The 26,701-nt window shown below is 47.1% G+C and overlaps 1 protein-coding gene across 3 annotated transcripts in view; it reads right to left on the reverse strand.

The window, feature by feature from the left end:
- GOLM2 (golgi membrane protein 2) overlaps positions 1 to 26,701 on the reverse strand; it is a 446,718-nt gene that overhangs the window by 69,064 nt on the left and 350,953 nt on the right. For all 3 annotated transcript variants that reach the window (XM_069222964.1, XM_069222962.1, XM_069222963.1), the window contains exon 8: positions 5,048 to 5,206. In XM_069222964.1, the coding sequence (XP_069079065.1) occupies positions 5,048 to 5,206 (159 nt within the window). The remainder of the gene's footprint in view (positions 1 to 5,047; positions 5,207 to 26,701) is intronic.

The following is a 26,701-nucleotide window of genomic DNA, read 5'->3' on the forward strand; positions in this document are numbered from 1 at the left end:
ACAAGGTGAATATGGTGGAGAGCCCATTCCCAAATTGTCTGAGAGAGTTGTGATAATTATAATGACCGTGTCCCCCCTGGTTTCTGTAGATGGTACATTGTTGTCATGTTGTCTGAGCGGACTAAGACAACCTTCTGAGAGAGGTGATGAAGAAATGGTTTTAGGGCTAGAAATACTGTCTAAAACTCAAGGAAGGTGATGTGTAGGGATTGATGATGGTGATCCCACTGGCCATGTACTGAGAGTTCTTGAAGGTGAGCGCCCCTGCCTGTGTGTGATGCGTCTGTTGTCAGAATGATCTCAGGCACAGGGTCTAGAAAAATCTGCCCTTTCAACAGGTTGGTGGTGTTCCACCACTGCAGAGAGCAGCAGTCTAACAACACTAGATTTTCCCAGTGACCCTGTGATTGAGCCCACTGAGGAGACAGACACTGCTGTAGGGTATGCATGTGGAGTCTGGCGTGGGGAACGACAGCAATGCAGGAGGCCATCATCCCTAACAAGCCCATAACAGTCCTGACCATGTATGATGAATTCTCTCGAAACTGAGGGAGGACAGATTGAAAGTTGTGAACACGAGCCAGACTAGTGAATGCTATCCCCAATTCTCCATTGAGAATAGCTCCTAGATAGGGCTGTATCTGAAGAGGTTTAAGGTGGGATTTGAGAAAGTGGAGTGTGAACCCTAACTTGTGTAGAAGGTCCACTGTCATCTGAGAGCAACGTTGGCATTGTGCTAACATACTGGCCTTGATGAGCCAGTCGTCCAGGTAGGGGAATACATGTAACATTTGTTTCTCCTGAGATGTGCTGCTACTACTGCTAAGCACTTTGTGAAGACCCCGGGAGCTGTGGTGACTCTGAAAGGAAGAACCTTGAATTAGTAGTGCTTGCCTGGAATGATAAATCTGAGATATTTGGGGTGTGCAAGGTGGATGGGGATATGGAAGTAGGCGTCCTTTAGATCCAGGGGCGTCTAAGTCACCCTATTGTAAGAGAGGGATAACATCTTGAAGAGTAACCATGTGTAGGTGTTCTGACAGAATGTAGTGGTTTAAGGGCCTAAGGTCCAGAATGGGCCTGAGAGAGACATCTTTTTTGAGAATGATGAAGAATAGGGAGTATACTCCTGTTCCTTGGTGTTGCAGCGGAACTGGCTCGATAGCCCCATTATGAAGAAGGGATTGTACCTCTTGTTTGAGAAGAAGAAGGTCTTCCTGAGAGATCTTGTGAGTGCGAGGGAGAATGTTTGAAAGAGTGGTAATGAGCTCCAGATAGTAACCATGTTGGATAATGGAAAGGACCCATTCCCCCAATAGGTGTGGAGTGGGGATGGGAAGACTTAGGTAGTCACTGTTTAGATGTTGATGAAGAGGTACGGGTGGTGGCGCTCTTGCCTCTATCTTGGGTGTTACTACCCCTATAGGCTTCTCTGTAGAAGCCTCGTGAGTATGAACTGGAAAGCTGTCTGGCCTGAGAGGTGGAGGCCTCTGTACTTGTCAGTTTGTAACCATCTATGAATGTGGGGTGACAAAAACTACCTCCTTGGGAGGGGGGGTGTAAAGCACCCATGGCTTTTGAGATGTCTGTGTCTTTTTTCAGCTTCTCAAGAGGGGAGTCCACTTGAGGGCCACAAAGATGCTCCTTGATGAAGGGCATATTGAGTACCGCTTGTTTTACCTCTGGTTTAAAACCTGAGCATTGAAGCCAGGGATGTCTCCTCACTAGTATGCTGGCGTTGATACTGCATGCAGCCATGTCCGCAGCATCTAGGGCACATCTGATTGAATTATTAATGATTGTCTGCCCCTCTGTGACAATCTGTTGTCCCCTTTTTCGGTGCTCATCTGGGAGATTCTGGAGGAGCTCCTCCATCTCATCCCAGTGAGTCTGATCATACCTCGCAAGTAAAGCTTGTCAGTTGGCGATGTTCCTATGTTTGCGCAGCCACTACTTTACCTGTGTCGTCAATCTTTTTGCTTTCCTCATCTGGGGGAGGAGCGTCTCCTGCGGCCGAACTATTGGCCAGTGTGTGTGCTGGTAGTCACAATAGAACACGGCGGGATATGTGATTTTATGTAAATTGGATCAATCAGAGCAGCTTTGTATTTTTTGTTTACTCTAGGGGTGATAACCCTAAAGCGGACTGGTTCCTTAAAACTTTTGTCTGTATGACGGAGCATGCCAGGGAGCGTGGTGAGGAACTGTCTATGTGTGGATGTAAGGGTATCAAAAAGAAAGTCTTGCTCAATGGGGTCCCTGTGCAGCTCAACATTGTGGAATGGAGCTGCTCAAGTTATTGCTGTTAAGATGTGGCATTCTCTGGAGGGGAGGGTTGTGCTGGGTATAAACTCGGATCTGTGGAATTCATGGGGTCAGGGTCATATGTGTCCCATGGATCTGGGTTCCTCTATGTGTCACCCAACTCTCACCCAGTGAATAAAGGAGAACCCTGTAGTGTTAAATCTCCTGTAGTAGGAGAGGCAGGCGAATAAAGAGGTGAGGAGGGTGGAGGAGAAGCAGGGGGTGGAGGTAGTGAAGAAGGTGTTTGAGGAGGAAGAAGCGGAAAAGGCTTGTGATAAGTTGTGATAGCCTTGTCCTTAGTCTTCTTTGGAGGTGGTGAAGTGTTGAGAGCCTCCTGAAAGGATAGTTTCCTCTTCAAGGTGATGGGGGGGGGGGGGGTGGAGTAATAATGCGCCCTGTATCCGCCTGATGTGGATGCGGCGCTGTCAAGCGTCCATGGTCCCCAAAATGGGTTCAACAGGGGATGGTGTGGCCAAAGATTTTACCTCCAGAGATATTTAATCCCTGGTTTTCGACACCAAGGTTTTCGACTGGTGTCCTTTTGTCAGAGCAGAAGTGGATGTGGAGGTTGTTCTGCTGTGCCAAAGTGGTCCATGCCAAAGGTTAGATGGAAGTAGTGACAATATCTCATACGGAAGATGTTGTGGTCAATGCCGTAGACCAGTGGTTCCCAACCGTTTGACATATGTGGACCCCCACTTTATCATTACTGGGACCCAAGGACCCCCACTGAATCATGATTGTAATCCGGGGACCCCCTACCGAGTCATTACTGAAAGCTGGGCACCTAATCTGTTTATATTATTTAATTTTCTAAGCCATGGCGGACCCCCTGAGGAGGCTTTGTGGACCCCTAGGGGTCCCCGGACCACAGGTTGGGAACCACTGCCGTAGACAATGTCTTGGCCTTGGCAATTTTTGGTGCAGAGCCGGAGGGTGGGGCATCAGAGCCTGTTGTACAGAACCAGACATGCCTGGCGGCACTGGTGGTCCCCCAATCACAGTAAGAGGCTTTCTGCAAGTCTTACAGGAGGGGTCATGTTACTCAGAAGGCTGGGCTGATGTCACCTTGTGGCTTTCGATATCCAACTGAACGTCATAGTCAGAGTCCAGGATGGAGAAGGCCTCCTCCTGTTTCGGCTCCTCCTGGGCGTCCTTCTCCCAGAAGATGTCCATAGTGTCTGCTGGAGTCTTGTGAGCCATCTCCAGCTGATGAGCTCTTCGGTATCGAAGGGTCTTTTTCAATCTGCAGGATCTACCGGCATCGCAGGTGGCTTCTTGGTGGTCGGGGAGAGGCACTGGTTACACACAAGATGTTGGTCTGTGTAGAATCCAACAAAGGAGTCGATGCCCATGCACACTATCACCGAGAAGAAGTCTCTCAATCCTGTGACTCGAAAATGCTTCTTAGAAGAAAAACAACTTGTAACACTCCAAGCCCAACGCTAGATATCAGGAGTATGCAGAGTATGTTCATCAACAGTCTCACATGCCAGCGAACATATCATTTACAGATATAAAGGTTTATATTATTTTGTTTAGAATAGGCTTTTTCCTCATGGCTCAGCTTCATGGTATGATCTAAGGTAGGCAAATAATCTTAGTCATCTGGCATGAGTAAAGACATAAGAGCTCCTGTGATAGTTTTGTGGTTGAATCTTCAAGAAGATAATGCATTTGTGAAAGATGCCTTACCCCCTCATACAGTTTAATGATATGCACCAAGCATATTTAACACCCAAGACAATAGCAAAAATGTACTCCACTCATTGATGCAGATCAGAAAGAGCAACCCAGTGAGTGTGCCCGGTATTTGATCTCTCACTCAAATGTAACAGCTCACATCCTGCTACAAACTGTAGGTCCCCTTCTTTAATAGTGGGTGATTTGTCCCTTAACTTCAACTGATTCCTAAAAAGTAAGAAGAAGTGCTTGACAAGTGTTGCTTGCTGCATTCTATGCACAGCTTGATGCATGTCAAGATAAGAAGGCGTGCAGACGGAGACATTTTCTGCCAGTTAATAGTACAGTAAAATGGAAACCTCTGTCTTTTCTTAGAAGGAAAGAGAGTGAAAGAACGAACCGCAACACCTCAACACCACAAAACTAGAAATCCCAAAGAAGCAAATCGCTAAATCTTGCCTGATAGGTGGGAAAAATAGGAAAAGTGTTGGGACAGTGGTGAGGCTTGAAAGGGGGCAGGATCCATATGTGGAGGGACAGCCCTCAGATGGGTTCACATAAGACATTTAAAGCTATAGCATTCTTTCCAAGAAGCCTTACGATTGTGCCTACCAGTGCATGCAAAACAACTACTTGGGAAGAAGAGGGAGTAGGATTAAAGAGTAGCTTCCTTACAGATGCGCAGTGTGAGGCTGCTGGGAGCATGACTTCCAGGATAGTAACTATTAAATATAGTAAGAGTGCAGCCGTAGATTATATGAAATTCCCTACAAATGTGCAGTGTCCAAATGCTAAAAGGTGTGGAGCTCACAGTCCAAGTTTTTTCCCTAACTGATGTACACAATTTGATTATGTCAGAGAATATAGATTCCTCAGTTCAGGCCAACATGGAACATAATAACCGAATTAGAGGGATGCACAGTGTGACTGAATGTGGACAGAAACACAACTGTTGTCAAGGACAGTAACTTCCCTTCAGATGAACACAGTGTAATAATGCTGAATAGTAAAAGAATATGTGCTTACACACCAGTACAGTAAAGGACCAAGCTATTCTTACTTTGCTTCAAGTTCTGAAAATGTGTGCTCCTCTTCTTTGGAAAGAGCTCCTTTAGACTGCTTTCCATGTGCCGTTTGTTCTGCATTTCCAAGGGCTGCAACTGGGGAGTGTTTGCAGGATTTCCCACCTCAGGTTTAAGTTCAAAAGCCATGTCTGCACCTGCAGTACACCAAGAAACAAGCATGATTGACTTGTGCTCCAGAACACAAACTAGGTTACACAAATTCTCTCCATACCCCAAATGAGGTTACAACTTTAATCAATAATATAGCTTGTATCACCAGTTGCTTCCTTCCCCTATACTGGTAGTGACATACACAAACTCTACACATATTCCAAAGTTCAGTGCAACTGAACTTCAGTACTGCTGGTGGAAGCTTCTAGCAAGGGATATCAAAGCCAGTGGTCTGGCAGTTGAGCAACGTTTTTCATTTTTAACCTTTCCCAGGAGTTACCCACCTCTCTCCCCTAAAAGTCACTGGCCATCAAAATATAATGTATAGTAACAGTGATTGAATGTCACCAGAAAAGCCTGGCGTCCTCATCCACTCATAAAACAGGAGTACCCAGTGAGAAAGGAACTAAGGGCCTGATTTAGATATTGACGGAGGAGGGGTTACTCCGTCACAATGGTGACGGATATCCTGTTCTCCGAAATCTAAATCCCATTGGATATAATGGGATTTAGATTTTGGTGGACGGGATATCCGTCACAGTTGTAACGGAGTAACCCCTATGCCAATATCTAAATCAGGCTTTATGTCCAGGCCATTTTCATGGCCTATTGTGAAGTATGCTTGCCATCCTGTGAAAGCTTCAGCAAGAATTCAGTGAAACTGGGGAGCATCACATCAGCCAGCTCTCACAGGGCATGGGACTTTCTTGCAAAGAGACAAGTAGCATTAGTAGGCAGGGGTGTAGCTTTAAAGGGGTGTTTGGGGTGTTACAGCCCCCCTAATAAATGTATTTTCTGGTAAATAGTTGGGTACAGGTGTTTCGGTTGGATATAGGGAGGTGTCTGCCGGATTTCACCAGGAATTTTTACATACACCCACAGACAAAAACACACACACACACACACACTCTCCCTGTTTTGAAAGTCTTCAAAAATGTTGCTTATTTTACAAAATATTGTGTTTTCTCTCACTTCGCACACCTACCAATCCACATTCCTTTCCCTTTCCACTGGCCCTAAAGCCCCTTTTCATGCACTCTCCTTGATGTATAATGTATATTAGAACATTGGAATGTTGGCAGCTCCATTGAAAACAATGGAGTGCTCTGTGCTTTTACTGGCCGGTAAAAGCCGAAGCGCCAACATTCCAATCTTCTTTGTTCACAGCAAGAGCTTTGAACAAAGCCTCACGGAGCCTGATGGGATTTTAATCCCCTCCGGTTCCGTGAAGCCTTTGTTTTATTTATGAGAACATTCTGCCCTCTAATGGCAGAAAGTTCTAATAGCCTTAGAACCGCCTTAGTGGGCTCTACCGGCTATTAAAGGCCCTCTCCTTTGTTAAAGGCCCTCGGCTTGGGCCTTTAACGCGAGAGCAGGCCTTTAATAGCCGGTAGAGCCCACTATGGCGGGTTCTAAGGCTATATTAATATTATATGCCAGGGTGATTGTTGGAAAAATCTGAAACTTAACACCCCTTCCCCCAATCTTACTGACCAAGCTATGCCCCTGTTAGTGTCTTGATGTGCTTGGCTTCAAAGTTTTTAGTTTCTCCTACTGACACTCCCAGTCGGGAAGTATTGAAGGTTAAACATGCAAGGATAAGAATGAACCCTCAAACTCTCTAAAGCCAAGTGAGCTATTAAATTGGTCATATCCACTGGTGTGAGCCTACATTTCCTGGAAGCTGCTCAGAAACTACAGGTGCACTTAATCTCTGTGTAAAGTATAGATTTCGGTTGGTTAGAGCAAACTGAGACAGACTGCCAATGGGGAATCAGGAACTGGAATATCAGTTCACACCGATATGCTGATATTCTGATATTCTGATATTCTCTGGAATTACATTATCCACTTCACTTCATTCTTATTTATGTTAGAGAACGAGGGGGCTTTAGAAAGGGTGAACTTTTCGTGTCTAGTATTTGTTGGTATCCAAGGCACTTATTAGAACACTGGTTTGGTCCTTTTAGGCTGAAAAATTATCAATGTGGTTGAAATCATGTTCAAAACACAAGATACTCTATTTATATGGTTACTGCACTGGGTTGTCCAGTCTGATATTTTGTTTACAGTTCATGGTCCTGAGCAGCCATGTTTGGCAAGAGAAATGGTCGGGAACATTTGCTCAGATGTACTTTGTTACTAGCATCTCATATCAGATTGCCATTGCGAGATGTAAAGCAGCATGCATTGAATGCAGCTAATTGGGACTGCAGTGCTGGACTTGAGTGCAGTTCCTCTGAGTGGCCAGCTTTGTGTGTCAAATCGCTTCAGATATTCCACGTATGTTTAGCTGGTGATGTCTGGTTTAGGGGCTGGTACAGTATTGAGTGATGGATAATACCCATAGTGGACATGTCTTGTGTGATGGTACAAGCATTAATCAGTAAAAGGGAGTTATTAACCAGACTGCATGAGCTATAACTGGCCACACACTGCTGAGTGTTATGGTATTGTTGTGCGCTGGAATGGTTAGACAGGAGTTGACAATACTATATAATGCCCTGGCTAGCCATATATCAGCCCTCCTGTATATGGGAAATAGTATACTGATTGGGATGTTTCATTTCTGTGAGCTGTAAAATGCAGATTCTTATTGATGCACAGAATTGTGCTACAGACTAGAAACTGTATAAATTGTTGAGGCATTATTGTAGGTCAGAAGGAGGCACTGTCCAACATAAAGAACATTGTCCATTGAAATAGAATCAAAATGGCAAAATGTAGTTTTACTAATAATACAAATAATAATGTGTGAAAATGTGGTTTCAGCAAATATGCATCATTTGAACATCACCAAGTAAAGTGTCTTGATTGTTTTGATCCTATTGAACTCTGTTTCCCGCATACTTCTGAATTGCAAACAAGTGGTCCATTTGTGGTTTCCTAATTGAAGATATGTTTTTAAACATTTGCACAGTTCATTTACAGGTATTTACAAGTTGTTGTGTGTTCCAAAAAAACTCACAGCGTACAGCCTTTGTTTTCACACGTCCTTTACCACCATAACAAGACTGTCAACTAGTCCATTTTACTATTCTGTCTGTGTCTGCGAAGTTAGAGAATTTTGTAAACACCAATCCACATGCTAAAGGAATAAGCAGAAATTTGCCAGATGATATATCCTGACATTTGCCCTTTATTCTTGAACATATAGCACTTGTGACAAGCTGAAAGGAAAATGTAAAGTCATTTTTATTGCCCATTCACCCTCTCAATTCAAACTCATAAGGTTGGCTGGTATGTGTGATAGTTTGCACTTGGTCCTAGGCAGGTTGTGCAAAGAAGTGAAGTTTGTACATTTAGGGTGTTTTTGCGGGTGATGCTGTAGAAGAGATACATGGTTTTCTGTTGCTCATCTCATTATTTCTGCTAAAAAGGAATATTTTGCCATTAGCAGTACACAATTTTTGGATGTAATAAGGATGAAGCCCAAAGGTGGCATTTCCCACCACTGACTAGAAGGTGAGGGGTGAACTTCTGATGTGCCTCAAATGTCCAATTTAAACATTCGGACACCTTATTTCCAAATTGTATAAAGTTCCTCCTATTATACAATTATGTTTGAATGGGAAGGTAGAGTTGTTTAAACCTGGGGAGAATTGCACAGATACTGAAAGTTATTTTGATATGAAAGACAGTTAAAGAGGCCAAATCTGAAACTGAACACCAACAAGACCAATATTGTGACCTTCAGGAAAAGCACTTCACCATAGGACTCCACTTGGTGGCCAACAGAACCAGGACCATTACCCACTGTCCCCATTCAAGCCAAGAACCTTGCGATCTCCATCAACAGCAAACTTTACATGACCGCCTAAGTCAATGCCATCATCCCCATAAGCTTCCATACCCTGAATATGCTGAGGAAGATTTTCAAATGGCTCCCAAAAAGCATCTGGGAAACGATCAAGAATACCCTTGCCACAAGTTAGCTAGACTACAGGAACACCATCTATTCCAGGATAGATCAAAAAACCTAAACTGAATGCTGCAGACCATTCAGAACACAGCAGCAAGAATGACTCTCGACCTGCACTGGCTCCTCGTAAACAAAAACACAATTCAGACTCTTCACCCACACTTTCAAGGTGCTACATAACATTAGCACAGCATACGTCAACAATTGCATCTGCTTTCACAAACCTTCCAGACACCTCCATTTGTCCAGATTCCTACCTGCACGCACCCCATGCAGACAGAAAACCAGATCCGGTGGTCGGACCTTGTCCCACCTGCTTCTACATATAACAGCCTCCTATCTTGAATTTTACAAGAAGCCGAAGACCTGGCTTTTCGAACAGCCCACTAGGCCACATGTTTAGCTGGATTCACACCTGCTCAGTGCCAGGATACCCCCCTGGTGATAGTGCGCTCTATAAATCTGCATAACATAACGTTGGGAGATATTGCAGGAAATGGTGTTTGGGCTGGGGATCCTGGGGAAGAGAGAATAGGTGCCAGGGAAACAGAGAAAGAACAAAAGTTAAAGTCCTCGGAAGTAAGAGAAATAGCAAAGGCCCAAATTTCAAGTGTTGAGATTTAACTGGGGCTAAATAAAAAAAAAATGCTGTACAAAGGGGAAAGCTCCGAAAATTGCTAGAGGTACTGGGTATAAAGAATGGAGAGTGCAAGGCTGCAGCCGGGGGTTAAATAAAAGACAGAGAAGCTGCTGATGAGTCTGAAAAACTGAAAGAGGCTGAATGGCTGGAAAAAAAGGACAGCAAGCCTGGTGGCAGGAGTCTGGGGAAAGAGATGCTGGGAAATCGAGAAGGGTGACGCTGGATAGACTGAGTGAGGGGAAAAGGTTAGGAGCTGAGTAATCAAGTCAAGGGTAAAAGGACTGGATGGAGGACTCAACGAGTTAATAGGGAGATATTAATAAAGAGTTCGGACTAAGAATAGGAAGAGACAAAGAGAGGGTCAAGGATTTTGGCAATGAAAGGGGGTAAGGAAACAATGGCACGGGAGGGAATATGAGGAGAGATGGATGTTGAGACAGAAATGGATGGGCTTGGCAGTGATAAGGTAGACGAGAACAAATAAAATGTTCCTGATTCACACTTTTTATGGCTCTCTGCCATCCACCCTATGGCTACGTCCCTCTCTTTCTTTCCCTCTCTTTGAGCCTCTCCCTTTTCCTTGTCCTCCACTCTGTTTTTCTCTTATTCTCATTGCCTCTCTGTCTATCCAACTGTAACTTTCTCTTGCCCTTCCTCTCAATCCACCTGTCATGCCTTTCTATCGCTATCTCTCAATCCCTCTTTCTCACTCCACTAATTGGGTCACCCTCTCACGCTTACTCATAAGCCTTCTCCCTCTTTCTCTCTTAACCTTTCTCTTTTTCTCTATACTTTTTCCACTCATCTTTCACACTCCTATCTCTCTACTGATCTCACAGTCTCTCCATCACTCTTTCTCTCCTTATCTCCATTTATATTTCTACATTTCTGTCTCATATCGATCTGTCTCAATCCTTCTTTCTCAAGTGAGTCATGGAGTGAAGATGGGTGAATGGGGAATACCTCCATTTACTTTAGCTAGTTCTCAAACTAGCTTTCTTTGTATTTCTTTTTTCCTTTCCCCACTCTCTCCCCCTTCATTTATACCTCTCCATCTCTCTTACATTTCAGTCCCTCTCCAGCCATCTCTGCCCCATTCCATTTCCCTCTCTGTAACCACTCTTCCTCTCTGAAGGAAAATGGAATTACTCTCTATAACAGACATTTCTTAATTGCCCTCAAGCTGTCTCTTAAACTCTCAGCAGTGACATAGAGGCTGCTTCGTGTATTTTCCACCACCCTGTTTCAGGTCAGGCTACTTGGCTTGAGGCTGATTCAGTCACACCAGTATTATCCTGATTTCTCTGGCAACTTCAGAGCCACTTCACTAAAGGAATAAGTTGTGTTACTGTTCCACAATTCCACTAGCATGTATGTAATAGCAAAAAGATCTATTACTACTGATTATTTTGTCTATAGAGTGGGTAGTCTGTTAAGGTCCCTTTCTATAACTCCCTGTCTTGCAATCTATGTATCCCTTCCTCACCATATTAGCGTGAGACATACCATTCATGGTGATGGTTTGGAGTCTAGCTGGATCCAAACCCGCCCCAAACCAAGGGACTGGACCAAGAGAAAAGAAGGTCCCAAACTGTGTGAAGAGTTCTAATCTGTCCTGGTTCCTAGCAGAGCTCATCCAATTCCTTCATCCCTTTCACCTGAGCATGTTGAATCAGGCCAGTCAAGCTGAGGCAGACTGGTCTCCATGGACTGTAGAAAAGTCCCTACAGGGATATTTCACCGACAGGCCAATATGACAGGAACAGTGTCAGGCACAAGAAAGGTAGAGCGGCCCAGGCAAAATCTGCTCTACAGTGGTGTAATTAGCGTAATTGTGGTGATTTTGCATTGGTCTTGTAATGCGAAATTAGGAAAATTATGCCAGATCACATGATTACATGCCACATGTTCTAAAAGTTTACTGTGAATGCGCCGTTCGTGCTAAAAATAAAATAAAAAAAGTACAGCAAACGCATAGGAACAACACAACAGAGCTCGAGTGCCTGGTATTCGTGGTGCTTTTGGACTATTTTTAGCACAAAATGCTGGTTTTACATTTTGCATAATTATGCATAATTTCTAATAATTCTGCAGACATTTTGCACAATTACATAAAAGCAAATTACACATATTTTGCACACCCCCAGCTCTTAAAAGCAGGTAGGCCCGGTGAAGGATGGACATGTATCAAGCAGAGACTAACATTTCACTGACTTGGCTCCAAGCCTGCTGGACAGTTTTAGAAACATGAACCTGAGGCAGTAGACCAGCCTGCACCAGCTTCTATCGCTGCCTCTGCAGTCAAATTATCTTTCTCAATATCTTAATATTCAGCATGTCTTCCTTCTTGATCCTCTCCTGTGCCTTGCCACACTTTTCTCTTTCAGGTGTTCATTTGTCCTTCGCTTCATGCTCTTTAGCCTTTCTTCATATTTCTCCACACTCTTTTCCTCCTTTTTGTTCTCCTGCAGTACACGGCTTCTACTCTTTTTCTTTCATTTCTCCTTGCCCTTTTCCATCCTATCCTTCTTCCAGTTTCCACTCTTTTGCCCTTGTTTTATCTTCTTCTTCTTTCCTCTTAACTTCATATGCAGTCTCCCTCTCCCCTGCTTTTGTCATCCTCTGCCACTCTTTCCACCTTTCTTCTTTTTCTCTGTATACCTCATATTATTTCGCTCATTTGTCTCCTTTCTTTTTTTCCTTCCTCACACCTGCTTCCTTCATCATTTACCACTTTTCCATCTTGTCATTGACCAACCACGCCACTCTCCCCTCTTTTGCTTTTTTATCTCTCCTCCTTTCCTGTTTTCACTCTACTCAGCTCCACTTTTGTCGCCCAGTTTTTACTCTCCTTCCTCTACCTAAAGTAGACAGGCCTATAGACGGCCATCGAGAAGAACCAGCAGACCTGTCCGATTACAAAGGCCAATGGATCGGATAGGGTCAGTCACATATTGCGCACGGCCTGCGCAAAACTTGAGATGCAAATAATTTTGCCTTGGCCAGGCTGGACTTCTATGTGTGGTTCTGTGGAGGCCCTGGGCCCTATATCTCCCCCTGCCTCTCGATTACCTGTGTGCAAGTAGGGTCTGGGGGCGACGGGATGCTACTCTGGTAAGGGCTGTGTTGGCAGGGCATTTTCATTGTTCTGCTTCGTAAGTGGAGCTACTTCCACGTGCCCCCCAACTACTCAATTCAAAATCAGTGCCACTTGCTGATTGGCTGGATCATGCTCTGTGTCAGTGCTGGGAGAGACACGTTGGTGCTCTGGTGAGCTGCATTCAGTCTCCGAACCAGGCATTGCACAGTAAAACGTAATCATCGCAAATATGCTAACCACTCAGTCCGTTGTCGACATTTGTGGCTGTAATACTGGCATATGAACAGTCACACAGAAGTTAGGATAAGATTGCACTCTTACCTGCTGCCATTATTTCTCAGGTCTGTACTAAACTCGACACAGTCATCTGGCTAGAAGTGGCCTGAACAGCGTCAGCCCAGTGTGGAAATTACCTACAAGCACTGTACTGCAGTTCAGTAAAGGGGATACCTGCATTATCTGCAGTCAGTAAGTACCACGCAAAACAAACCTCTGCAGAAGCTCCTCGCAACACATCAGAGAAAGCCCCAGCAAAGCAGCACACACTGCAGGTTGAATAGTTTACAAACTCATCTTCCGAATTAAAAAATAGATTAAATCTCTGGAAGAATATTTAAGAAAGAACTGGAACTCTGATTTGGGGGTCTGGCGCTAATATAGGCTGGCCCTGCTCGGTCCCCGTAGCTACGGCCCTGATCACGCGCAATCAGAATGATAATGGGTCTCTCTGCGCCGGGTCAGGGAAGGGCTGATGCAGGCCACGATAGTGAGAGTTTCAGAAATTAGGCTTCTTGCAGGGGTGGCAAGCAGCTCGCTCATGTACAGAATTAGAGACAAAAGGCGTCCGGGAAACAGACCATCACGGACAATGGACAAGAGGCCCAAATAACGGGCGGTCCGTGAAATTTCTTCCAGACGGCAGGTCGCCCTATTGGAGCATTAGACTGCACATGGACTCGTCCAAGAAAGAGCGGTCACAGGGTGAAGGTCAGTCATAGCATTCATTTTTCTGCGACAAGACACAACAGACTTAAAGACTGACAACGTCGGAGAAGATACTCCTCAAAAAATATAAAAGAGCACTTAAGGCATCAAAACGGTGAAGGAGAAGAAAGAAAACACAGGGGCTATAGCCCAGGTCTGTGAACATCAAGAAAACAGGTATAACAGACCTCAGCGGCACATGGACTGGCGAATTCAAATTCCGTTTGAATTCCCTTGGCTACAGTCATAATGGCTCCACATAGCTGTTTAACGCTTTTGGATCTGATCTGGCATCTGAGAAGGTTTTCAGTAAGTAATCTGCAAGAGTGAGAATCCTTTATATGTTGTCTTTATAAAGTCCGTTAACCTTAGGAAATAGGCTTTTTCCCACTATCAACATTTAGGAATCATGGCCACGCAGTGGCGAGACAGGAAAATGCATCGACAGATCTTTGTATGTAAATTCCGTGCACTGGTATTAGATACGCATGTACACTTGATTTGCGTCCTTACCCCAGCCATGTGCATATGCTCGACCTCACAAGTAAAGGTCTAATCAGTGTGTTCTTTTTGACTGATGGCAAGAGGTCAGCAAAAGGGCACCGACAATGGGAATGAGGCTACAGACAGATTATCTTCACTATAATGGTAACAGTTACGATCTTACTCCGTTTTTGCTTCCTCTCTCCGTCTTCTGTTTAACCTCGAACATCGGTTGTATTTGTCTCAAACGAATGTTAGTGCTGTGGAGAGCATGAGAGTTAAGAAAGGGCTGATGTACTTCAGACTTGTGACAAGCTTTGGCGTTGGTTGATAAATCTCTGGAAGAATATTCACCCTGTGAAGCTAAAACAACAGTAAATGTGTGCCGATCTAAAATCATGGGTTTTCCAATTCTCATTATGTGAGAAGAGTACACAGCAACTGATTGGAGGACAAGAAATTCAGCATACCTTCCTGGCGAAACTTGTTAATGATATGAAAAGGAGTCTCAAGAGTGTAGTTTAAACAAAGTGCCTAGGATGTTCACTTACCAGCCAAGATGTGTTGTAAAGTGGCAGGAGGTCCAGTTGCTCCTCGTAAGCCTACCAGTATTGATACTATGCTGGAGCGGGTGACTGGGGTAGTGACAAACAAAATAGGATTGTAAAGGAGACTGTCCCTGAGGCAGGTTGATAGACTGGAAGAAGAGGGTGAATGTACCGGCCCTAGCTCTAAATGGGTATGGTGTGGGGAGAGTAGGAGGGGGGGGGAGATGGGTGGGAGAGAGTCCTTGTCCACTGGTTGAGGCATGGTACCATTGTGTGGAGCTGCCTCCCTGGTAGGCAGGAAGAGAATCCCCCTTACACGGTAGAACCGGTCATCAAAAGGAAAGAAAAAACAGGGGCAGCATTGTGTCGGGAAGAAATGTCAGCTGGAGGCAGCAGGGGGTATAAAAGGGACAGTCACTCCTACCTCTGGAGCTACCGATATGGAGGACGCTATTAAGTGGCTAGAGCGGATTATGGAAGTCCACTTAATCCCCTTTAGAGCCCGCTTGCATTTAATTGAGTCACACCTGGAGTCTCTACATCAATCACATTGGGGGTTGGGGCACAAGGGATGCATTAGACCATGGTGACCCTGCCTTTTCTGGGCCCGCGGATGTGGAGAGCCGCTTGTCTGGGCAGATGGGGGCTTTAAGTGAACCAACTTCAGAAAGGAAGTTGGTTATGCACATAGGCATAGACAATCCCCCCAACTCATGTTGTCGGGACTGAAGTGGGCAGCAGACGAGAGAAAAAAGGCAGTGAGAGAGAAGGAGCTCCCCGCCCTGCCGCTCCGCGCCACCTCCACTTCCTTTTTCCTTGTTTTTCCCCGCCGCTGCGTCCCCTGCGGCCCTCCCGCCTCCCCCCTCCTCCTCACCGTCTCTTTTTTCCTCGTTGTCCTTTTTCCTTGTTTTTCCCCCCGCCGCTGCATCCCCTGCGGCCCCTCCCGCCTCCCCCTCCTCACCGTATTTTTTTTCCTTGTTGTCCTTTTTCCTTGTTTTTCCCCGCCGCTGCGTCCCCTCCCGCCTCCCCCCTCCTCCTCAGTCTTTTTTTCCTCGTTGTCCTTTTTCCTTGTTTTTCCCTGCCGCTGCGGCCCCTCCCGCCTCCCCCTCCTCCTCACCGTCTCTTTTTTCCTCGTTGTCCTTTTTCCTTGTTTTTCCCCGCCGCTGCGTCCTCTGCGGCCCCTCCCACCTCCCCCCTGCTCCTCACAGTCTCTTTTTTCCTCACTGTCTTTTTTCCTGGTTTTTCCCCGCCACTGCGTCCCCACCCCCCAGCCCTCTCAGACACACCTACTCCCACCTCACCCTCCACACTCTCAACCCACGCCCCACATGCACCCCATCTAGCCCCACACACACTCATGGCCCCTTCACCTGCCACACCTGTCACTTCTCCTGCTCCTCATCCCTCACACCACACACCAACCATAGCGACACCACCCTCAACAAACACAACACCCCCAACGCAAGACTCACCCGCCCTGCCCCCCACCAACCAACCCCACCGCACACCAGCCCACAACCAGAACACATCCCGCAACAACACCCTCATGCACCACACCCACGCCACCCACCACAACCACCTCAACTGCCTGCTCCTCAACACCTGCTCCCTTCACAAACATGCCATAGAACTCTGGGACCTCATCACATCACACTCACCTGACATCACCTTCCTCATGGAAACCTGGACCACTCCCTCCTCAGAACCCGACATAGCCATCGCCACCCCCAAGGGATACAAACTCCAACACAAAGACCGCCCCAACAGGCCAGGTGGTGGCATCGCCATCCTACACAGAGACACCATCAAAGTCACCACCAGCTCCCAAGACACTATTGACAACACTGAACACATGCACTTCCTAATCCACATTAACAACAACTCCACTCCACCCTCAGAGGTACACTTTTTTACAGACCACCAGGACCACGCCCCGCCTTCTGCGACACCATCACCAACAGCAGCAGCTCGCACGCCCACACCTCCACAGACTACATCCTCCTCGGTGATTTCAACTTTCACTTAGAAAACCTACAAGACCACAACACTACCTCCCTCATAGACAACCTCATCAAACTGGGACTCAAACAACTGGTCACCGCACCCACCCACTCAGCAGGACACACGCTCGATGCAATTTTCACCGCAAGCCAACACATAGCCTACACCCACACCACCGAACTGCTCTGGACTGACCACCACTGCGTCCACTTCTCCTTCACCAAACCCCCCACACACTCTACCATCAACACACCACACCCTACCGCATGTGGGACAAGATCCCCACAGAACGACTAAACTCCCAACTGGCCCATAACCCCCCCCAACGCCAACGACCCCAACACAGGAGCACACAACCTCTCCAAATGGATCACCACCTGCGCAGACACACTAGCCCCCCTCAGAAAACACATCGCCACCCGCAACATCAAGAACGCCCCATGGTTCACCCCTGAACTCCAAGCACAAATGCCGCCAAGCTGAGAAAATATGGCGACTAGAACCTTCCACAACCAACTTCTCCACCCTCAAAACCACCATCCACACCCATCACCAACTCATACGCACCGCCAAAAGAGATCACTACAAGACATGCCTCGACAACAACTCTCAAAACAGCAAAGGACTCTTCACCATCATCAAAGAAATTGCCAAACCCAAAGCCAGCAACATAGACCCTTCACACACACAGCCCCTATGTGACGCCCTTTCCAACCACTTCCTCCACAAAATCCTGGACATCCACAACAGCTTCATACCACACACGCCCACCACACACACCCCTCACCCACCCAACCCAACCCCCATGCATGACCCCCCAGCACACTCTCCACCTGGACCCCCACCACACACGAAGAAAACGAAAAAACCATGAACTCCATCCACTCCGGTTCCGCCTCCGACCCCTGCCCACTTCGCATATACAACAAAGCCAGCCCAACCATCGCCCCCATACTCTACAACATAATCAACTCCTCTTTCGACTCCGCCACCTACCCAGACCCCAGGAAGCACGTGGAAATCGCCGCTCTCCTAAATAAAACCCAGCCGACCCGGAGATCCTCTCCAACTACCGCCCCATCTCCCTCCTCCCTTTCCCCGCCACGGTTGCAGAGAAATTAATCAACGCCCGCCTATCCCACTTCCTCGAAGCAAACAACACTCTTGACCCCTCACAATCTGGGTTCCGCAAGAACTACAGCACGGAAACCGCCCTAATCGTATGCACTGACGACATCAGGACCAAAGTCGACAAAGGCGAGACCGTCGCGCTCATCCTCCTAGACCTCTCCGCAGCCTTTGACACCGTCTGCCACCACACACTCCGCACACGCCTCCACAACATAGGAATTCACCACAAAGCCTTAGACTGGCTCACCTCCTTCCTCACCGACAGGACCCAGAGAGTCCGCCTTCCACCCCAACACTACCAAGATCACCTGCGGAGTCCCCCAAGTGTCCTCCCTCAACCCCACACTCTTAAACATCTACATGACCCCCCTAGCCAACATCCTCCGAGCACACGGAATCACTATCCTCTCCGATGCAGATGACACCAAACTCATCCTCTCCCTCACCCGCAACCCCACCAAAACCAACCTACACGCTGCTCTCCTCAACACTGTCAACTGGATGACCACTAACCACCTCAAGCTCAACTCAAACAAAACCGAGATCATCATCTTCGGCCCCAACAAAACCACATGGAACGACTCCTGTTGGCCCACCGCCCTAGGACCCGCACCCACCCCCGCAAACCATGCACGCAACCTCTGAATCATCCTAGACCCCTCCCTCTCCATGACACAGCAAATCAATGCTCTAACCTCCTGCTTCCACACACTCCGCACTCTAAAAAAAAAAAAAAAAAACCCTTCAAATGGATTCCCCCAGAAACCAGGAAGACAGTCACCCACGCACTCATCAGCAGCAGACTGGACTACGGTAACGCCCTCTTATGCTGGCACCACACTCAAACTCAAACGCAAACTCCAGAGAATCCAGAACATAGCCGCACGCCTCGTCCTTGGCCTCCCCGCCATGAACGAATCTCACCCCTCAAATCCCTTCACTGGCTCCCCATAGACAAGAGAATCACATTCAAGGTCCTCATCCACGCACACAAATCCCTCCACAACACCGGCCCAACCTACCTTAACGAAAGAGTGAACTTCCACACTCCCACACGCAACCTCCAATCATCCGACCTCACCCTAGTCCCCCGCATCCAACGCACCACCACAGGAGGAAGGTCCTTCTCCTACCTCGCCCCCAAAACCTGGAACTCCCTCCCAACCGACCTTCGCAAAACCAAAGACCTCCTGGTCTTCAGAAAGAACCTCCAGACATGGTTGACCCTTCCTGCCCCCCCCTGTAATTCCCCCCTCCCCCCCAGCGCCTTGAGACCCTCACGGGTGAGTAGCGCGCTCTACAAATATTTTTGATTGATTGAAATTTACCTCTCAGGAGCAGCATTTGCCGGTGGCATCTTCTACACTTAGGGGTGTTAGTAGCTGTGGAACTGGGAATAAACCCTCTGTGACACTGGCTCATAACATACATTTGGCCCGATCATCTAGGTTGCAAGTTCCTCCAGCCTCTACCCCCTATGTGGCCATTCTGGCGAACGTTTCTCCTCTGAGTGACAGGGTTGATAAACCCACATGAGAATTTATTCGGAAAGCCAGACACTGGTGTTCATGGAAAAGAGGGGGGGGGGAGGGGGAGCATTCCCTGACCGCAACTGTGGAAATACTATAATGGCCAGAAGAGTGGGATGGCTAGGTGAGGGGGGGCTGTTTGAGGGTGACTGTATTGTGTTGAACTTTAATCAAATAGATATAGCTGGGCAGCTGATCTCCCATTGTTCATCTGGGAGGGGAGGTCGGATATTGAAGTCCACCCTTTAGGCTTTTTTTATCATTCAGTTAGGGGTTCACCACCAAGGGTTTATAATAATTTTCACCCTCTCCAGCGGAGAACTTAGCACTCTGCAATAGGCGGCCTTCATTATCATTGGAACTGAGGAACAGGTATCAGCCACTGGAGGAGATAGATGGTAATGACTGACAAAGCATGGCTGTTAGTGGTCTTTCCCAGAAAGGGGTTATCCCCCAGGTCGAGGCCCAGAGTAAGCAATTGCCACTACATAAAAATCTGTAGCTAGAATATAGCTGGGCTGGGCAAAAAGAAACAGGCTATAGCTTTGTTGAGGGAAATTAAAGACTTTGATATCAAGGGCTTGCAGAAGACATAGGAAGCAGAGTCTAATTTCTTTTTAGATGGGTATGCCCCCTTTTCGGCATCAGCAGAGCCGTCCCGGTTGGGTATAGCAAGGGGAGGTCTCCTTTTTTGATATCCCTTAATTTAAGTTGTACCCTTTCTCAGATAGTATTTGATACCAAGCATTTGCTGGCGGTCAATTAGACTTTGAGTGTCTCCCAAGTATTTTCCTGTTAAATTTCTAAAACTCACATGAGCAGGAATTTCCCATTGAACTCCTAGGTATTCTATGCACAGCCTTGCAGTCCCTTGAAGGGAAGTATAGAGGCCCTTATTGTTTGGTCCTTATGGGTGCATCTTTGCCCCTTTAATTGTTACGGATCTGAACATACTACAGAGTAGCCACTTTGAGCACTCTCTTGAGGGTAGCTTCTTTTGGATGGGGTCCTTTTTAATTTAGTATATGTCAGGGAGGGCAATAGATGGAGCGCTAGTTCCAACCTTTAAAGGCAGAGGGGCCAACATGACCATCAATTATATTTCTCTCTGCCTTTTTGGTGAGGTTTGTCCATAGTTATGAAGTAGATTGGTCGTCATTTAGTGACCAAATCCATTGACTCTTTATACGAACTGGGGACCCCGAGAAGTTAGGTCAGCGGTGGCAGGCCCTTCAAATAAGGAGATTACCCCTCATGATCAGAGGCGGTGATTGAAATGGAGCCACATGTCGCATGATGTTTTCTTAGACACCTTGTACAACTTAACCAAAGCAGATATCGAAGTGTGTTTGAATGATTCAGGGGATGATAGAAGTGCATCTTGAGGCTTCTGGTAGGATTTTTAAGCAGATTGAAAGCAATTTAAAGATTATTAGGAGGCAGGGCCAACCGTTGGGTGAAAGGTGGTTTAATTATGAGTGCTCTAAGGCCCTATATAATCTGAAAGTGGTGCTTAAGAAGGATCCCAGAGGTAGGATACAAATTATTAGTAGACAGAAGGTTTATAAGCAAATTATTTACTTACCTGTAACTGTGGTTCTCCAGTATTGGTATCTTTCATAGATTCACATGCTTGAATCATCCCCGTCGTCGAGGTGGGAGCCTCATGGTAACCTGAAATACGCATAGCAGTACACTTTATATACTAAGCCCCAAGGGCCCCCTTAGGTTCTTTTTATAGTCTATCCATGTCGTTTTGCAAAAAGACCCAAAGTTAAACCTCAGCCAATCAGGCGTCAACACTCCCAACAGAGGCTCTTTCCCTCAGATTTTCTAGTACAAGTGTGAAGATAAGAGTTCATCTATAAGGGGAGCCTCTGCGGGGAGGAGGGTGGGTCGCATGTGAATCTATGAAAAATACCAATACTGGAGAACCACAGTTACAGGTAAGTAACTAATTTTCTTCTCCAGTATTGGATCTTTCATAGATTCACATGCTTGAATTAGAGTAGCGAGCAGTAATATTGATTAAGTAGACATATAGCCGTACCTTTACAATCCGAACCAACATTAGAATATCAATAGAAATGAGAGCAACAGTACCTCTAGTTAGTGTTCAATGGTAACGTAATAATGTTACTCTGTAAGTAACCATCAGTTATAATAAGCACAGATCTCTGCTTTACAACAAATATGTGGCATGCTACGATAATCAGGCTCTAGCATAAGCATAAAAAATAGAAAAGATTTAATCTTGATTATAATAAGAAAAACGTTGTTCACCTTACCCTGGTTGTGGAGGTGGGATGATCCAAGAGGGTCACCTTAGCAAAACAAATGCCTCAAGACTGCTTGACCCTCTGCTGTGTCCATGTTATTCGCTTCATCAAGACAGTAGTGTTTCGTGAACGTATGCTGGACCATGTGGCCACTCTACAGATCTGCCGTAGGGGTACTCCTGCGAAGAGGGCAGCCGATGCGGCTACCGCCCTTGTTGTGTGGGCTCTTACCCTGTTGTGGAGAGGCTTACCAACCTGAATATGACAGAATTGGATTGCCAGGCCAATCCACCTAGCTACAGTCTGTTTGGATACTGCAAAGCCCTTCCTTGTGTTTCCAAAGGCCACGAACAACTGGTCTGACTTGCGTATGCTCGGAGTCTTTTGTAGGTAAAACTTCAGACATCTTTTAACGCCCAGGGAATGCAGTGCTTTTTCTGCCACTGTCTGCGGATTAGGAAAAAAGGTTTTCAAAACAACAGGTTCATTCAGATGGAAAGTTGAGGGCACTTTCGGAATGTACTTAGGATTCGTTCTCAGAATCACGCTAGTAGTGGTGAACTGAAAAAAAGGCTCTTTAATGGTGAATGCCTGTATGCCACTCACTCTCTTAGCGGAGGTAAGAGCCAACAACAACGCCGTCTTCCATGAAATGAACTTTAACTCCGCTCTATGAATGGGCTCAAAAGGAGGCTTCATGAGCTGCCCCAGGACCACGTTTAGGGACCACAACGGTGGAGGCTTCTGCACTGGTGGAAAAGTACGAAACATGCCTTTAAGGAACTGCTTTACAATTCTGGTGGAATACAATGAAACCGCATCTTGAAACCTGCGGTATCTTGAAATTGACACCACGTGCACGCGGATCGAAGCGTATGAGAGTCCAGACTTTGCCAGGTGTAACAAGTACGGTAATACCTGTTCTGGAGGGGAGGAGATCGGGTGGATCCCTTCAGCTGCGCATCAGACAAAAACGCTTCCATTTCAGCCTGTAGGTTCTGTTGGTAGTATCCACTCTAGCTCTTGCTAGAATCTCCCTGCATTCAGAAGAGATGTTTACGTTGGAGTACTCATGGAACTCAGGAGCCAGGCCGATAAGTGGAGAGATGACGGATCCGGATGTCTGACTTGGCCCCGGTGCATCATTAATAGGGCTGGTTTCCGTTTGAGTAGCACATGTGGTTGTTCCGAGAGCATGAGGAGATCAGTGAACCACACCTGTCTGGGCCATCTCGATGCTATTAATAGGAGGTGACAACCCTCTGCCTTCATCTTGCTGATGGCTCTCGGTATCAATGCGATCGGAGGAAAGGCATAGGCATAAATGCCGGACCATCTCACCGAAAACACATTCCCCCACGATCCTCTTTGGGAAAGTCAGCTTGCGTAGTAGGGACATTTTTTGTTCTCGAACGTGGCAAACAGATCGATGTTTGGTTTGCCCCATAACTGGAAGAGCTGATCCAGAATCTCCTGGTCCAGTTCCCACTCGTGGTAGGGGATAATTGTCCTGCCCAGGGTGTCGGCCAGCACGTTGGTGTGTCCTGGGACATGCTCTGCTTTCAGAGAAATGTTGTGCTTTATGGCACATTTCCATATGTTTTGAGCCTTTTGCGAGAGCTGTAGAGACCTTGTGCCACCCTGTTTGTTTAGGTAAAACATGCTCGTGGTATTGTCCATTCTGATCAAGACATCTGAGCCCTGAAGTCTTGGCAAGAAAGCTTTTAGAGCAAAATCTATTGCTTTGAGCTCCAGGTGATTGATGTGGAGCTGTCTGTCCTTTGGAGTCCAAGACCCACTGATGCGAAGATCCTGAAGGTGGGCACTCCACCCTTCGAGGGAAGCATCCATCGTCACGACATAGTGAGGCACCTGATGAAGAAATGTGAGACCTCTGGACAAATTTGCCGGTGTTGCCCACCAATCCATGGCTGCTCTCATCTACGGTGTGATGAGAATTTTGTCCCCGAAAGATCCCTGAACCTGGCCCCACTGTAAATCCAATTGCTTTTGCAGGGGCCGCATATGCAGCCTGCAGTTTGGAACCAGCGGAATGCATAACGAGATCATTCCCAGCAATGACTTGTAAGCGCGAACTGAAACGCACTTTTTTGCCGAGAGGTTGCGGGCTAACCTGTTGAGCTTTAATTTCCTTTCCTCCAACGGGTACGCTTTGCTATGGACAGTGTCCAGTACAGCTCCTAAGCAGCTCAATGTCTGCGTGGGATGGAGATGCGATTTCTGGTAGTTGGCGGTAAGTCCCAGATCGTCGAACAACTGGAGGCAGAGAGATATGTGACGCACCACTTGGCGTTTTTGAAGGTGCTTTTATGAGCCAGTCGTTGAGATAGGGAAACACCTGTATGCCCGACTGACGAAGATGAGCTGCCACTGGAGTAAGCATCTTTGTAAAAATTCTGGGGGCTGATTTTAAACCAAAAAGGTAGGACCCGAAACTGTAGATGCATACCAGCTACCTTGAACCTGAGGAATTTTCGGTGGTTGCGGTGCATCGGAACATGAAAATACGCATCCTGGAGGTCTAGGGATGCCATATGATCTCCGGTACTCAGGAGGCGCAAGATGTCCTGCAGTGTTACCATCCTGAACGACTGCTTCTTCAGAAACTTGTTTAGCGACCTTAAGTCCAAAATGGGTCGCCAGTCTCCTGAAGGTTTCTTTACCAGAAAGAAGCGTGAGAAGAACCCCTTGTTCCTGTGAGGAGCAGGGACCAGCTCTATTGCTCCCTTGCGCAGCATCACTTGTACTTCCTTGGGGAGCTGGGCTACTCGTGGAGTTGGAGAGCCCGACGGCGGGACGTCCGGTGGTATCTGTATGAACTCCAGAGTATGTCCTCTGCCCACTACGTCTAACACCGACCTGTCTGATGTTATGACTTTCCAATGAAGGAAGTGAGAAGTGATGCGACCCCCGACCTTGGAGCTCCTGGTAGTGTAGGAAGCTGGTATGGCTAGCTGGTCATTTGTTCCTGCTAGTATCTCTTCCCTGTGGTGCTGGTCTTCCCTTCGCCGGGTGCCGATATGCCGTGGTAGGTGGTAACCGGTAATATTGTTGATGTTGGCCGTATTGCTGTCTGGGTCCTGCTGTAGAGGACTGATACTGGGATCTGTGTTGTTGAAAACCCCCTCGAAAGGAGTAATTTCCTTTGCCTCTTGCCCCACAAAAGGGCTGCCTGCCGTACTGCAAGGTACCAAGCGATCTCACAGTGTCAGTCTCTGTCTTGATGGATTGTAGCATGTCGTCAACATACTTCCCAAATAGACTTTCCCCATCAGACGCCATATCTAGGATGCGGCTCTGGACTTCTGGGCGGAAAGAAGTACACTTGAGCCATCCCTGTCTACGCAAGACAGCTGCTCCTGCGAGTTGGCAGAATCCTGTTAAGGAAATGTCTATCGCGCAGTCAATGATTTCCGCTGCGATCCGCTCACCCTCTTGCAGCACTTTCCTTGCTTCCACCTTGACATCCCCAGGTAAACAAATTCACGTAAGCTGACATGTCCGCCGACATCTGTTGATCGTACCTTCCTAGTATGGCCAAGGAGTTGGCCGCCTTTACTGTGATCGCCGCTACCGAGGAGAACTTTTTTCCGATGTTATCCAACCTCCTCCCATCCTTGTCTGGATGCCCTGCGATAGGTGCCGAAGGGTTCTTCAACCTACGTTGTGCAGCCTGGGATATTATTGAGTCCGGCTTTGGTTGCGATATTAAACAGGCTGGAGTGTTGTCAGGGGCCTTGTATTTCTTCTCCAGCTTTGGCATCTGTGAAGGCACTGTGGCTGGGTTCTTCATTGCCTTCAATCCCTCTTGCCATAGGAAGTCCACTATTGGGATTGCTCTTACAGATTTCCTTGATGGCTCTCTGAAATCATATAAGAAACAATCTGTTTCTTGGGAAACGATAGGCAAGTCGTATCTGTTGGCCGCCCTTTCCATTAAATTGTGGAAACCTCCGATGTCCTCAGGAGGCGAATCAACTGGTCCTGCCGGCGACGGCGTGGCAATGAGGTAGTCATCCCGCTCACTAGGGGCTGCCTCAGAAATCTCTCCTTTTTCCCTCTCTTCATCTGTCGAGATGTGGTCATCCTGTGGCGGTGGTACCAATGGGACACTTCTGTGCGGTGTTCCTGGAAGGCTAGTAAAAGGGGCTTGTATAGGTGTCCGTTGACTGTACGGCCTAGATGGAGTTACCGGCGTTGACAGTGGGAACCGTCTATAGTAGTCCTTGAGCATACCGTGTAGATTTGTCACCAGAGACCTGGGCATGGGGAAAGAAGGTTCCTGCTCCCCGTTGGGTATGAAGAGCCCTCCTGATATACAGTTGAGGAATAATAGAGCTGCTGCTGTTCTTCCTCCTCCTCATCTAAGTCTTGGCACTTTACATGCAGCTGAGATGGGCTACTGGCTGCACCGAACATTCCCTCATCCTGTGAATAATTGTCTTTATCGTCATCTAGGAGATGCTGCAGGGGATATGGCAAGACTTTTCTTGGAGACGTATGCCTTAGAAGGATTGATGATGGCCTTTCTCCCATGGAGATAAAAGAAAGAGGGAGGAATCTTGTGGACTCCTGCTGTGCTTCGAAATCTCCAGAGGGGGGCATGATGGTCAACGATTGAGTGGACAAAACGTCCATCCCTGCTGCTGACATTGCAGTGTTCGTCGTCGACAGTCCCCTAGTCAACGGTTCTCTCGTCCACTGTGTTGCCGCCGACGGGACTCTCGTCGACGGTTGTGCTGTTGACGGATCTGTCGTCGCCGATGGTGGTGTCGTCGACGGATCTCTCGCCGACGGATCTCTCGTCGATGACGCAGGTGTGCTAGTCGACGTCGTTTTCC

Source organism: Pleurodeles waltl, chromosome 3_1 (genome assembly GCF_031143425.1).
Source record: "Pleurodeles waltl isolate 20211129_DDA chromosome 3_1, aPleWal1.hap1.20221129, whole genome shotgun sequence".
Taxonomy (NCBI): domain Eukaryota; kingdom Metazoa; phylum Chordata; class Amphibia; order Caudata; family Salamandridae; genus Pleurodeles; species Pleurodeles waltl.